The following is a 15,429-nucleotide window of genomic DNA, read 5'->3' as shown; positions in this document are numbered from 1 at the left end:
AACCACGGGAAGAAATAAATGGGCTTTATCTGAACTCAATAGGCCTAATAACCTAATTGCGGCCCAAATAGTGAGGAACAAAAGGACAAAACACAAAGTCAAGTCTTACTGTAATAAGGAAAAAACATAAAGTTACTGTAATAAGGAATCGCGTGTTTCCTTTTCAACCTACGAACAAAAAAGAAAAGGGGTACCGTACCCTCTATATATAAATAAGATCGATCTGATTTTTATCTTCCTCCTCAGTAAATTAATTAATCAAAGAGGTTGTTGACTCTTCCAATCGTGAATCAATCTCAGATCTAAAGTTCTTTGAGATGTACAATTACGCCGCCGCCGCCAAAAGGAGGAAGAAGGAGACGTCTCCGTCGTCGTCGTTTGATTCGTTGCCAGATGCGGTGGCTATAAGTTGCTTGGCTCGCGTTTCCAGATTGGACCAAGCGGCGTTATCTGCCGTCTCCAAGAGATTTCGTTCGCTGGTGGTTTCGCCGGAGTTCTACAAGACAAGATCGCTGATGGGTCACGCGGAGAAGTGCGTGTACGTGTGCTTAGGCCTGCCTCCGCACATAATCCCACGCTGGTTCGTCCTCCACCCAACGCTAGACCCTGCCACCGGGAAGACCGTGAAGCGGGCTCAACCCATCCCTTTTTTCCCGTCTCAGCCTCGGGAAGGATCCGCCGTGGTGTCGTTGGACGGGAGCATCTATGTTTTCGGTGGATTGGTTAAAGGCGAGCGCACGTCCGGTGTCTTACTTCTTGATTGCCGGTATCACACTTGGCACCAAGTGACTCCCATGAGAGTGGCCCGAGCATCCGCCACGGCTCAAGTGGTGAACGGGAAGATATACGTGTTGGGAGGCTGCAAAGACAAGAAACCCGCTGACTGGGGGGAAGTGTTCGACCCAAAGACCCAAACATGGGCTGCCCTGACAGTTTCAGAGCCAATGCCGGACGAGGAGGATCCGGATACACGCCCTAGGATGAGTTTGATCCATGGGAGTGTGGTGATAGAGGACAAGATATACGTGATTGATTTATGGAATAGAACCTTCTTCTACTCGCTGAGCCTGTGTAAATGGGGGAGAGGGAGTCCGGCGACGCGAGAATCATGGTCTAAGAATAAAAGGGATTGGTGTGTGGTTGACAATGTGTTATACAGTGTTGGTAACGACGGGTGTATTTATTGGTGTGAGCCACATGAGTTGGATCGGTGTGCTGGAGTGAGGACGAATTGGACTGAGTTGTTAAGTCACCCAATGAAACGGCTGCAGGACAAGCTCACTAGATCTAGAGTGGCTCACTTTGGTGGGAAGATGGCAAGAGTGTTGGAGAAGAAGAAGAAGACGCGCAATTTCACCAAATGCCTTGAAGATATACTTCCCGGGGCCAAACTCGCCAGCTCTGGCCACAATGTTGTTGTCTTCTGGAAAGAGCTCCTACCTGAAAAGAGCGTGCGCATTTGGTGTGCCGAGTATTCGTTCACAAGGAGCAACAAATGGGGCTTTATGTATGGCGTGCTTGAGTGTTCCAATGCTATCCTCACTCTTGATCCTATCTTGGATCGCTCTAAGGTCTTGTACTCTATCTCCGTTGATGTCTGAACCCAAAAATATAATCCAACTTTCCTTGTATATCTCCCTTTATAGTGACGAAATTTTAATCTAACAACTAGTTTTGAAATAGATATATTAGATGTTAACAATGGATGTATATTGTTCTTCTCATCAAGATTCAATCTCAAATGTTGTATTATTCTCCTACTGTACATCAGAAATAGAAGATGCATGCATTGCCCTCTATCATTAAGGCAACAATGAATATAATTTTATATGATGTTTAGATTTGGATCCTTTCGGTGAGAGTCCGCAAAATCTCTCACTAATCGCTTCAACGCTCGACCGTGTTTCCCTTGCATATGTCCCCCTCCTAAACTGTTATTACTTCCAAGGTTGCAGCCTTTGTTCTCAAGGTAATCGACCCCTGCGCCTCCTAGAGCTTCCGACCATTCCCTCACTATGTTTTCTGCTCTCCTTGATTTAGATACTCTCTCGGGAGTGCCCACACCTGAAAATAAAAAGAAACAAACAGCAGATCCATTAGAACGAACAAGACAGAAGAGGAGTTCGGTTTCAATGTAATCACGAGACAAACCGCTGAGTTTAGCCATCCTTGGAGAGATTTCCAACACAACATTCCTTTCCATGACGTTCTCTCACATAAACTGCAGATCGCAGCTAATTGTTGAAGTATTGTCGAACACTTATGGACCTAAAACAAACCGAAAAGGTGAATCAATAGACACCACAATCCATCACTGTGAGAGAGATTATTTTATTTAGAATTCTTTACCCTTGACATAGCTGCAACTCCAAGTAGAGCATAGACTAGGTTAGACAAAAGCCCCTCTCCACAGCGAGATACAACCTGGACAGTGACCACACTGAATGATCCTTCTGATTTGCAATTCACCGTTTCAATCGTGGAAGAAAACGAAACCTCCAAGAAACCTGAGTACATGTCAAAAACATTACATAATTAATCATGCTTATGACCAAAGAGTCTTGTATGCCAAAAGTAGATGTCATGTTTTAGATAGTAAACCACAGCACACATACCTGACAAGTACGACATGGCGGCTAAAGCAGCGCCACGGTGCATAGCTGTACAACAAATAGCCGCTTTTTGGAAAGAAATTTCAAGAAGTGTTCCACAAGTACCCAACAATTCCTGCTTCATCAGAACAGAAATGGAACCAACCCTTCACCACAAGACTCCTCTTTTTGTTTTGAAAGATGAATAAGAAGTTAAACTTCAACGAGCAAAGGAATGATTGCAACACCTTATGACAACCGCGGATTAACGCTGATGCGAAATTCACATATGCTTCCACCAAATCGGGTTCTTGGTCGCATATATATGACGAATTTATACCCATCAGTGATGATGCTCGAGTAAATCTCTCAAACGTGGTGATAAACAAGGACCCGTATACCTCCTTTTCACAAAACTCATCAGCGATTACACAAGCTGTGATAACAAGTGTGTGGAAAAGGCGAAATGTCAGAGAGCTGGTTCATAGTATATTATTAAATGCAGAAACCCAGTGAATCAAAGTTAGCATCCCAAGAGACTTTATTCAAAGTGGAGTATGTACCTCAATTATGAATCTCACCTGTTCTTATGTAACATTCTTGGCTTTGAAATGACAGAAAATTTCTAGATAAACACTCTAGTACACTGGGTAGTAACAGCATAAAGTGCTCACCTGTACATAATGCAAAACATAAGATGTCAAAATGTCAGTGAAAACTACTATCCATAATCGTCCAAAATCATTTGCATAGTCAGACTCTTACAGTAGGAAGCAATATATAATTGGTTATTCACTAGTGTACAGGATGCTTTGGAATAGAGAAGTGTTACATGATCTTAAGGCATGACAGGATGAATGTAACTTAGTAGAATAAGAAGATAAGAGAGTCTGAAACCTCACGACTGAACTGCCACTGAAAGAGCACGGCATGCTGCAGCAGCTAAACTTCCACTCTCCATGTGTTCAGACCTGAACAGCTTCTCCAAAATGGGCCAGAACGCAGTCAACAAAGAAAGGATTGGACCATCCGCCACAGGGACAGATGACAGAGACGTGGCAAGGTGGCTGAATACAGTTCCAATCCTAAATCATTGAACAAGTGAAAAAAACAACTTCATCAATCATATATTCTTATCAATATTTGTGCCTCTAATAAAAAAGCTTCCAAGTTCCAAAGATCATGGTTTGCAGTTATCAAAAGTTATCAGAACGAAAATATGCAATGTCAACTATGGAATGTTTTCATAGATGAATTGAAGTTCCCACGCTGGCTGCTTGATTAAAAAGTATTTAAGCAAGATAGTAAATACAGCAGTCACAGAAGCAGACCTGTAAAGACCTCTTGTAACAGAGCTCAACATTCGTGTGTAAGTGGCTGGGTTCTGTCTACTAGAAGGCTTGACGTCATCATCTACCTAAATTCATCAGAGGTATTAGTCCAAATTCTATCTCAGAGGTGCATCATCTGTGGACATTTAGCTGACTATTTTTCCATCAATGCAGAGAATGAACAAACAGTTACTTGGGCAGCAAAAAAAAATGATCAAGAACTCTTTCTAACTGAACAATATAAACACTTGCAAGTTTTGAGAGAACTCCATAACTGGACGAAAGCAATTGAGTTAATAATTTATTTTGTAACTCTTTGTTAGCAACAGAGCCAAGAATCACAGTGATAGCGCTAATGACTTCTTCTTCATCTTCCAACGCCAAATTCCACAAATCCAAACACTAAGGAAGGTAAAACCGTAAAAGTATAATGATTCAGGAGACAATATATATGTGTCAGTGTAACTTGAAGCTTGTCTTTAACAGTTAACGAAAGGGATACATGAAGCTGAAACCTCTCCTATTCGCATCAAGATGTCTAAATTAGATGCTTCCTGAATTACAGCTGGAGCATCTTCACAAATTTTAAGAAGAGCAGAGGCACAAGCATGTGAACAAATGGGTTCAGAAATCCCTCCTGCAAGAAATAATCTGAAACACACAAAAACCATGCACCATTTAGATAATCAGACCAATTGATGTTACGAGATATGAACATACACATCTCCTTACAGGAGATTGTAAAAAATACCAATCAGAATGGAAATGAATATAGAAACTGGAATTGTAACTGTATTATGTTGAATGGTCACTGAAGAAAGTAGACTTACAGCAAGGGTCTACCATTACTTGGAAAAACAGAGATCCATCTTGAAAAGGAGCCAACAACATCTGCCAACGATCAAGAAAAATCTTGGGAAGCCAGAAGAAAAAGCAAGAGTATGAACTGACATACAACACATATAAACCCCTTGAGCTCACTGGATGGCCTGACGGAGAATGCAGAAACCAATTGCATGATCAATGAAAAATCAAAAGCCTCTCCCTCTTGCAAGATAATTTCAGAAACCTGACACGGTAGAATCGTTAGTAAAGACAAGGAAAAACAAGATATCATCCCCACTCTCAAAACAGAAAGTGGCGATGGATGGATAAGTAACAGAGACAAAAAAAATAATAATAGTAAAGAACCTAGACAACGTGATCCCACACCTCTTAGGGTGTTTTTAAACAAGAAAACTAAAACGAAGCAGCTTGATTGGAAGAAGAAAGGTGATATGTGCTAACCGCAATAAGAGCAAACAACTTCGCCTCAATCTCCCTCAAGGGCATCGAAATATTTGAAGAGGGTAGGCCGCCAAAAAAATAACCACATGTATATCGGCAAGAAAAAGGTTAAAATAACATAACAAAAATAACTGGATACTTCGTCACAAAGCATGAAAGGGCAAAAATTACTTATCAAGCAACCATATAACTGAAGTAATCCTAGACACCAGAGTAAAGTAATAATCTAAATGACTCAACGTTATACAGAGCATGGTTCACTAATAGAACCCATGAGAACTGATCAGACAAGGAAAAAGTACCGACGCTGCTTTCAACCTCACATTTCAGAAATAAATAAACTTGGGGAAAAACGTGCCTGGTTCATAAAACAAACTAATCACCATGGCAAATACTGAATCAAGTAATGATTTTGAATTTTGAAGTGAGGGGACACCTTACTCACAAATGTTGTAGGATGAAGTAGCTGACAAATATCTACCAAGAGCTCAAGAAGATTATTTCTAAAATCAAATAAGAAAGGTAAGACTAAGATGGTAAAGAATATGAATCGAAACCAAGTTTAATAAAATTCCACCATAATCTTATTAGTTAACCAACTCAACAATGAGAGCTATATAAATAAGAAGGAAATATTTCCAGGTTAACATAAAAATACACTGAAATTGGTTTTTCCAAGGAGTTGCTAGTGCTGCAATTGATATGATAGCTTCTATAGTTAGAAAACAGAAAGAGACATTGAACATTAAGAAAGTTTCCAGGATGTAACCTGAGCGCGCAGCACAAGAGCATCAACTAAAGCTGAGAAAACTGGGAGAAATATATCTTTCACGTGATTTCTGTCGTTCTGTCTGTTCCCACTTAGGCTAAGAATATATGTCGCAAAAGTTTACCTAAAATAATGAAAATAATAGACACAAGTCTGAGCTCAAATGCAAGCAGAAATCTCTCTGATAGGATGATGAAAGAAAATAGTCTGCATTGTTATAAAATTGATACCAAAATTGTAAAGTCGAGTCCGCAATATCCCAGGCTTCACTTGGAAATGACGCACAGCTGTATAAGTAACTGATGAACAGTGAAGAAGAATAAAGTGTAAGATACTAATGGCAACCGAAAGAACAAGCCATGTTTCGAGAAGAAACTGCGACAAATCAGCTTAAAACTGCACCACATTGTGAATATCCAGATTTTCATACAATTAAGGCCTGGTAGGTTTCGAATGTCAAATTATACGTTTCAGTTTTGCCTAACATATTTTTAGAAAATGCAAACGTACACCGATGAGGAATCTCCTATTCTCGGATGGTGTTTGCAACTAAGAACAATTTTTTTTTTTGTTAAAATGCTAAAGTACAGACTAGATGCCAAAGCAAATGCAAACAATCAAGGCCTTATATTTACCTCAAAAGCGCGTCAGTTAGAATAAGCGCTTCAGAGCTTGCTTCAACAATCAAGCATGGTGCCTAGAACAAAACCGACACGAGTCTCACAAAAGGAAAAAAAAAGTTAAGTGAAAAGTAATAACATCCCAGCACTGAATGCATACTCTTATGAGATGATAAAATGGAGTTAGTACTCACAGTCACAGCCTGTCCGATCTCAGACATCAAGCATGCCAGGCCAGAGACAACTTTAAAATCAGCATTTACAAGAGCTGGTTTTAGAAGTGTATCTCTAAGCAACTGTACTTTGTACAATAAAACCCGAGGAAGATCCTGCAAGAATGAAACGAGTCAAAGCCATTGAAATCCAAAAGCATATACGTTTTTTTGCTATTGAACTATATAAAAAAATATGTTAATATTTTTTTTTTTTAAATATGTTAATATATTAAACCCTATGCAACAACATTGTCATGAATGAACAAATCAGACCAGAAGACAAAAACGCCAATAAAATGTAGTTCAAGAATATACCTCATGACGAGTCACAAGTTCAACAAGCACCTCAATGGCGAGATCAAAAGTAGTACCCTGTGGAACGCACAGCAGAGGAATCAAAACCCATGGCGAGAGTCAGATATCTCTTCAGGAAGGACAGTGAGAAGCTCAAGCAATACGACATTGCCCTCATCGTGCGCTTGAAGACTTTGAAGCGCGAACATAAGCTTATCAAAGGGCTTCGAATAAAGATCCGCGTGGAGGAGAAGCGCCGAGAGAGCTAGACATATCTGCGTCAAGAGCTGAGGAACAAGGCATTGATTAGCTGCGACTCTGTTTGAAGATTGAGGATCGTGATTCAATACATGGATTGCTTCTGCTACTTTCCTCTGCAACTCCATTCACTCAAAATTGCTCTACTTTCTCTTCCTCTTCTTCAATTTTGATTTAATTCAATTTTGTTTCCTTTTTTTCCAGAATCCAATCAGCTTCGGCTCTTTTTCTCTCCCGGATTGGATTCGATTCAATACTTCGGTTTATTTTAATTAGAAAGCCGAACCAAAAACAAAGACAAGTGTGCAATGTTAATATGGGCCAAACATGTTGACTTAATTTTGGGCTGTAAGGCCCATTAATGATACCCAGACTAAGACAGCTTTTACTATAACCCACGCCCATCAATTGGTGGAGCGTCAAGGAACTTGGTGTGTTATGTGTCCGTGTCATTGCTTATTTGATACTACAATTTAAAAATTATACAACGTGAATATCCGTTCGAGTATATGAACGATGAAACATCGTATAAAATGCTAATAGCTTAATAGACTCGTTTATGGATCAACTACTGCTCTAAATTTTCTATTTTTTTTGTTTTTGCTTCAAGGTGTTTGATGACTCTCTATCTGGTTTTACTTTTGACTCTCTTTGTTTGTTGTAGAAAGACTGTGTACATTAGATGTATGGACTTTGCTGTGTTTGACTGTCCCTTAAAGAAAAAGATAAAGCACGTGGGAAATATATTGTCCAAAGACGATATTCTTTAGACCTTACCGATCAGTTTCTCGGACTAATTCGATATATATATATATTATATGTTGACAAAAAAAAATTCGATGTATATATGTAAATTTAGGAAATATAATGAACTAGGCGGGCCTATAATGAACTAACCATTAATTTATAACATTACAATTAGTAAAAAATAAAACAATAGAAAAGCAATAACTGTAGTAGAAAATAATGACGCGTTTTGAGTTAAAAATTTAAATTTTATCCCATTGTTCCCGAGGGACACATGGGACAAAAGCTGCTGAAGAACATTTACAGAAGAAATAAAGGAATGATGATGGATTTTGGGACTAGGGTTTCTACATATTATAAACCAATAATATGATAACAAATCAAGAGATAATAACAAAGGAATTCATTTATTACCTGCCAGCTTCTTTTGTTTGCTTTAATGTTTAACGAATGTACCCTGTACATGCATAATGAATCTGACCCTAAGATATTAGAGGTAGAGAAATCAGGGGAGACAATCTGATCAGAACAAAAAAGTACTGATCTTACTATGAGAGTTTGGCAGACCATTATGCTCCTTCATCCCTTTCTATTTTTTAAACTTTATTATTATCCACTTTTATTACTTCCTCTGTGTGGAAATATATGATTGTTTTAGAAAAAGATGACGTTTCAACATATAAAATATATTATAAATAATTTAGGTGAATTCTAGTTTTAAAAAAACTCTGCAAACCGTTAGATTTATGATGTGTTTTATAATTGGTTAGCATAAATTATATATATTTTCTCGTTGATGTTTCATAGGTAAAAGCAAAAAAATTAATATGAGTGATTTCATCCAACAAATATATTTCATTTTTGAACAGAGAAATATATGATTAAAATTGTAAACATTTCTTCAAATTTGATTAATCACAGCAAAGCAACTAGAGTACCGCAATGCAAACAAAAGGTTGTTTCTTTTCGTAAGTTAGCACCATAATCAATGTGTTAGTATACATAGGTTAGGACCCATCTCTAGTGTAATTACTCTCAAACAGACAAACAGTAAGTTTGGTCTATGGAACTATTGTATAATAATAATGAAATCTACTATTTATTTAATATTACTAATTGACAGAAGGTGGAACGCTAGCTACTATGTTTTTATACGTTAGTTTGCTTAAAATGAACCTCTGATCAAATTGTTCAAAAAATTTGATCATCTATACAGACATTTTGTTATGATTCCAAGTATTTAAATTTTCATAGTATTTCTAACTTCACTTCATATTTTATTCCAAAATTAATAAAATACAGTGGAAATGAAGTAATGAACAAAAAATAAAAATATTATTCAATTTATAAAATAATGTTTTTATTTTTTGTTCATCATTCTATTTATTTCTCAATTCAATTTTTGAAGTAAAATATGGAATAAAGTTGGAGATGTTTAGAATCCATCTCAGAAATCATGTTCATTCCGAACTGATAACAATTTTATCCAATATCAAACGTTTCAATTTGAATCAATATCACAGAACCGAACAGCTGATCATAATTGTGTAATTGTAGTCCTAGTTTATGCTGACGTTCAACTGGCTTTCAAATTTTTATACATTGTTAAAGCATTTCTAATTTCACTCTATTTTCTATAACTCCATTCTATTTTGTACATTGTTAAAGCATCATTTTCAAAATAGAAACACCATTTGTATTTTGTTCGTTGTATTCCTTTCCAGATTTGATATTGTGGAGTTCTACCCAGGCGTGTGTATGCATTTAGTGATGTTTGGCTATGTTTCGAGTAGCTAATATAAATAATTACTCCCTCTGTTTCATAATACTTGATGTTTTGTAGTAGTGCACAAAGTTTAAGAAAATTACATTTCTCTAAAAAAATATTTTAAAGATATAATTTTTAAATCATTTAACCAATTATAAAAAAGACTGTAAAATCTAATTGGTTGAACAGTTTCCAATAAAGTTAAAGTTAACCTTAAAATCTCAAAACTTCCTTAAAATCTCAAAACTTCATGTAAATTGAAACAAAACAAACCTTCTAAAACATCATCTATATTGAAACGGAGGGAGTAATATAAAAGAGAAAAAAAAAGATCCCGAGAGTCAAATCAGGGAGTAATTATTATTATGTAACGCATGGGTGCGCAGGGTCCACATCAAAGGGGGCAAAATGATGAGAGTGATCTTTTCTGATGGCCCAAAAGGTCACTCGCTTTTAACCTATTTTCCATCACATTTTTAGGTCGAGAAAATATGTACATAAATGATTTTCTTTTTTGAGAAAGGGCTTTCAATGAATTAAATTTCCTTCACTTTCTTAAGACAACTGTGTTAATCTGCAGCACTGGGAATCCGTACATGTTGTAAAAGGTTCACTATTGTAAAAAAAAAAACTCATTGTATTTCAAGATATATGATATTTTAGCTTTATCTTTTAAAAGATATCATTGAAATGCAAATTAAAAAATAGTGAAATCATAAAAATTATAAAATATAACCAATCACCCTTAAATACTTTAAATCTTTTTATATTTTTAAATATAAAACATTCTTAAAACATCATACATTTTAAAGTGGGGAGAGTATATATTCACTTTTCTCACTTTTGCAGGGATTATTATTACATGAAGAATGAAACAGGTCGAAGAATTAAAGCCCGCCTTTCAAGGAAATTTTGATTGAATTGAATTTGAAGTTTTGATTGGTTGCACTATATACTCTCTTGTCATTTGCACCAAAATTATTTAATGAGAGTTTAACAAGGGGTTTTTGCCAAAACTAACACAAAACTTGATTTTAATTCCAAACATATACCCAAACTTGAATCAAATGCAAAACTAACATAAAAGCCTAGTAAAATTACAGCTCAGCCCCTTGTGACCAAACAAAAAAACAGAAGCCATTTTTACGAATATAGCCCCAGTAAATCGTCTGAGTCGTCTGAGATGTTGGAAGTCGTCTAGACGACTGAAGTATAAGTCGTCTGGTACCAGTTTATTTTAAAAATAATTTATAAATCTTGTAAAACAATATTTTGATGCGTAAAAAATAAAAATCAAGTAATTATAAACAGTTTTAACTGATATAAATTAAGATATGATAAAATTGATTTGTTTTGAAGATAGATGAGTGGAAGTAGTGAATCATGAAATACTTTGGTTTAGGAGTTTGGCAAACATATGTTGTAGTATTGTACGTATTGTTAGGGTTAGATTTTGGAAAACTAAAATGTTTTTTTTCAAAAATTAGTTTTCACTTATATGTGTTTATTTATGTGTATAGTAAACACTTTTCAAGTTTGATTTGGTTTTATGAAGTGTTTAATTAGATAATTAAGTTTAGGGGTTATGTTTATGGTGTGGACGACTTATATTTCAGTCGTCTGTTGAATAATTTACCCGGACGACGTATATTTCAGTCGTCCAGACGACTTAAACTTACTTGTAAGTCGTCTGGAAAGTCTTCTATTTTAGTTTCCCGTTAAAAATATTTAATTTCCCGCTAAAAATATTAAACTCTTCTGAACGACTTACATGTAAGTCGTCTGTTTTAATTTCTTCACCAGACGACTGAAATGTAAGTCGTCTGAGTCAAAAATATTTAATCTAATTGGATTTTTTGTGTCCCTATATAAAGAAAAATTTACACATTCTCTCTCCTCCTCTCAAATGGCTGCAACAAAAATGTAATGTTCATCATTCTAAAACTCTCCAACCTCTCTCTAATCTCTTTGACTTGAAAACACCAAACTTTATATGAATTTTTCAGTTTGTCTCATGTATTTCTTACTAATCTATCTCTTTTGCAGGTTTTTAATCAAGTGGTACTCATCTTCCACTAATTTAGAGGTAGATCTATTAATTTTAGATATGTATTTTTGTGTGTTCTATAAATGTAGATTTATCTAATCTTCCACTCATTTTCTCTATTTTTAAGTCATTTGAACGTTTTTGGATATGCAGGTTTTTCAGATCTGAATTTGATGTGCAGGTTTTTCAGATTTGGAAGACTTCTGGAACGACTTACCTGTTAGTCGTCTGGAAGTCGTCTGGAAGTCGTCTGGAAGTCGTCTGGACTTCTTGGAAGTCTTCCGACAAAGTCGTCTGGACTTCCAGGAAGTCGTCTGGATTTTTGTGAGCGTTTTGGTAAGTTCTTATGTCTGATTTTTCTTCATTTGGTAACTTCTTGTTGTATAAAGTTCTTACTTTTTTCTCAAACTAAAACTCTCCAAACCCACTCTAATCTCTTTGACTTGAAAACACCAAACTTTATATGAATTTTTCAATTTTGTCTCATGTCTTTGTTACTAATCTATTTTTTTTTTTTGCAGGTTTTTAATTAGATGGTACTCATCTTCTACTAATTTAAAGGTAGATCTATTATTTTTAGATATGTATTTTTGTGTGTTCTGTAAAGGTAGATTTATCTAATCTTCCATTCATTTTTTCTGTTTTTAAGCCATTTGAACGTTTTTGAATATGCAGGTTTTTCAGATCTGGATTTAATATGCAGGTTTTTCAGATCTGGAAGACTTCTGGGACGACTTCCTTGTTAGTCGTCTGGAAGTCGTCTGGAAGTCGTCTGGGCTTCCTAAAAGTCGTCTGGACTTCCTGTAAAGTCGTCTGGAAGTCGTCTGAACTTCCTAAGTCTTCTGGCAAAGTCGTCTGAACTTCCTGGAAGTCGTCTGGACTTCTTAGAAGTCGTCTGGACTTCTTAAAAGTTGTCTGGTCTTGTCTACTCAAGTGGAATCCAAGCTTGTCTTTGTAGATGAATGATCTATAATAGTTTTGTTTGTGGTCTGTTTTGTGAATTGCATGTATACTCTTTTAGTTGTGAATTTTTTGTAAAATCAGTAATAATGTTTTCCAAGATGTATTAAATGTGCTAACAATGTGTTTACACATTTACAAATCAATTAAATAATAGACTTCAGTAGCCTTTTTCTTATCTTTGGATCTCTCATATGCAATAATAAACTCCAATGGCCTTTTTCTCATCATAATAAACAAGAATGTTGGTAAGAGATGGAAACAAACAATAGTAACTAATCAAAGCATATCATATTTTTTATAAGTTTGCATTGAAAAACTTAGTCAAATTTAGTAAAACTAAGGGAGAAAACATATTTTGTAAATATGAGTTTTACATATCTTGAAGTTACTTATCACTCTTAAAAATACAAGTTATTCAAAAATTAACGTAGAAGACTTAAAAACTAGTGGAGAAGACGCGGACGACTTCAATCTAAGCTGTCTAGACGACTAAACTATATGTCGTCTGGTCAACGCAGAGGTTATTTTTGCAATTGACTTTGAAATCTGTTATTTCGGACGACTGAAAGTTAAGTCGTCTACTATTGTTTGGTTAAAAAAAAACTCCAAAAAAGCTAGACGACTTACATTTCAGTCGTCAGAGGTTAGTTTTGCATTTGACTGGATTATTTCAGAAGTTTGACTTTTTGGACGACTTACATTTCAGTCGTCTAGTGAAAATTAAAATAATAATATTTTTTTAAAAGTAGACGACTTAAAGTTAAGTCGTCATAGGTTAGTTTTGCAATTGAAAAAAAAAACTTCAAGATTTAATTATATACAGACGACTTATAATTCAGTCGTCCACGAGACGACTGAAATGTAAGTCGTCCAGAATTTACGAGGTTTGACCAGAATCTCGGAAAAAAGTCCTGGACGACTTACAATTAAGTCGTCTGGTGGACGACTGAATTATAAGTTGTCTATGTATAATTAAGTCTTGAAGTTTTTTTTTTCAATTGCAAAACTAACCTATGACGACTTAACTTTAAGTCGTCAACTTTTAAAAAAATATTATTATTTTAATTTTCGCCAGACGACTGAAATGTAAGTCTTCTGGGGAAGTCAAACTTCTGAAATTATCCAGTCAAATGCAAAACTAACCTATGACGACTGAAATGTAAGTCGTCTAGGTTCTTTGGAATTTTTTTTGAAACCAAACAATAGTAGACGACTTAACTTTCAGTCGTCTCAGGTTACAGATTTCAAAGTCAATTGCAAAAATAACTTCTGCGTTGACCAGACGACTTCCAGGTAAGTCGTCTACAGCCAGACGACTGAAAGGTAAGTCGTCTACAGCCAGACGACTTCCCAAGTAAGTCGTCTGACGAACAGATCTGGAAAAAAACTCGATGTCATACCTTAAATTGGTGAGATAAGTTCCTTAGCATACATAAAGCTTCTCCATGCACACAGAATCACAAACGAAAGTCACCCACCCATAATCGTTTGCTTCTATGACTCTACGAACCATAAAAATTTTAGAATCAAAATCTTGGGGTTTTTTAGCTTATTGTGGAGAGAAAGTGAGAGATATGTTGTGTTTAGTTCACAAGAATAGAAAAAGAAGAAGGGTAAATCGATTTTGGGAGCATTAAGAGCTTCAAATTGGTTGTTCATGGTGGTTGTGGTATTGATGACAATGACAATCTTGTAATTACTTGAAGATGATGAGGGTGAGAGAGTAAAAATGTCATTTTCGAAAAAAAAATAAAAAAAAATTGATGGTATTTTTGTAAATTATATGAACTTGTGGGATGAATAGGGCAAAACCAATTTTCAAAAAAAATGGAGGTTAGTTTTGTGTTTGACTTTAAATTGTAGGTCAATTTTGCAAAAATCCCGTTTAACAACATCCAACACTTCCAACAACAAGAAAATATGTTATGGTGTGCCGTGCGGTATAAATAAGCATGTGTTCTTTCATTGGGTTAATCAAATGATTTCTTAATGTTTTTTTTTTTGTTTGGTTGGACTAGCAAATAAACTGACGGTTTGATTATAAGCGGTTGGGTTAGCTTGACTTTCACTAAATCCATTAGGTTGGGTTTAATTCGTAGGTGAAATGTACATTCATAAGCAAAGCATATGCTCTAGTATCAAATTGTTAAAATAATTCATTGTAAGAAAGTAAGTCTTTTTTTTTATAAATTCTATCGGCTATGCAGTCGACCCCGGAAATAAAACAATTATTGTATATAATAGACTATCTCAAAGGTTTACCATACTATCTGATTTAAGTTTGGATACCTATTGATTAATTTTCTCTATTAAAAGAGAAGTATCATTTTTATCTACTATTTAGAAGTCTACTATGACCATTTTATTAATCACATAATATGACATAATAATTAATAGGAATATTAATAAAATTATTTTTAACTATAGATTTGAATTTTGTTTTCAGTTATAACAAAATCTGTTGAGAAAAATCTAACAAAATCCTACTAAATTTTTAAATATTTTTTTATTAAATATTGCATTAATTAATTTCGTAATT

At 35.3% G+C, this 15,429-nt stretch overlaps 1 protein-coding gene and 1 pseudogene across 1 annotated transcript; one reads left to right on the top strand and one right to left on the bottom strand.

Annotated features, from left to right (window-relative positions):
* The first annotated feature begins 255 nt into the window (after positions 1 to 255).
* Positions 256 to 1,684, top strand: LOC117126025 (putative F-box/kelch-repeat protein At3g24610). Its single transcript, XM_033273273.1, has one exon. It carries the CDS (start codon positions 318 to 320, stop codon positions 1,599 to 1,601), a length of 1,284 nt encoding a protein of 427 aa, XP_033129164.1. The 5' UTR covers positions 256 to 317; the 3' UTR covers positions 1,602 to 1,684.
* LOC103847887 lies at positions 1,661 to 5,972 on the bottom strand (annotated as a pseudogene).
* Between the last annotated feature and the right edge of the window lie 9,457 nt (positions 5,973 to 15,429).

Source organism: Brassica rapa, chromosome A06 (assembly GCF_000309985.2).
Source record: "Brassica rapa cultivar Chiifu-401-42 chromosome A06, CAAS_Brap_v3.01, whole genome shotgun sequence".
NCBI classification, from domain to species: domain Eukaryota; kingdom Viridiplantae; phylum Streptophyta; class Magnoliopsida; order Brassicales; family Brassicaceae; genus Brassica; species Brassica rapa.
This window is presented reverse-complemented; position numbering and strand designations above follow the sequence as displayed.

Excerpts from the sequence above, each read along its gene's own strand:
- LOC117126025 (XM_033273273.1), top strand. The coding sequence starts at position 318 with ATGTACAATTACGCCGCCGCCGCCAAAAGGAGGAAGAAGGAGACGTCT.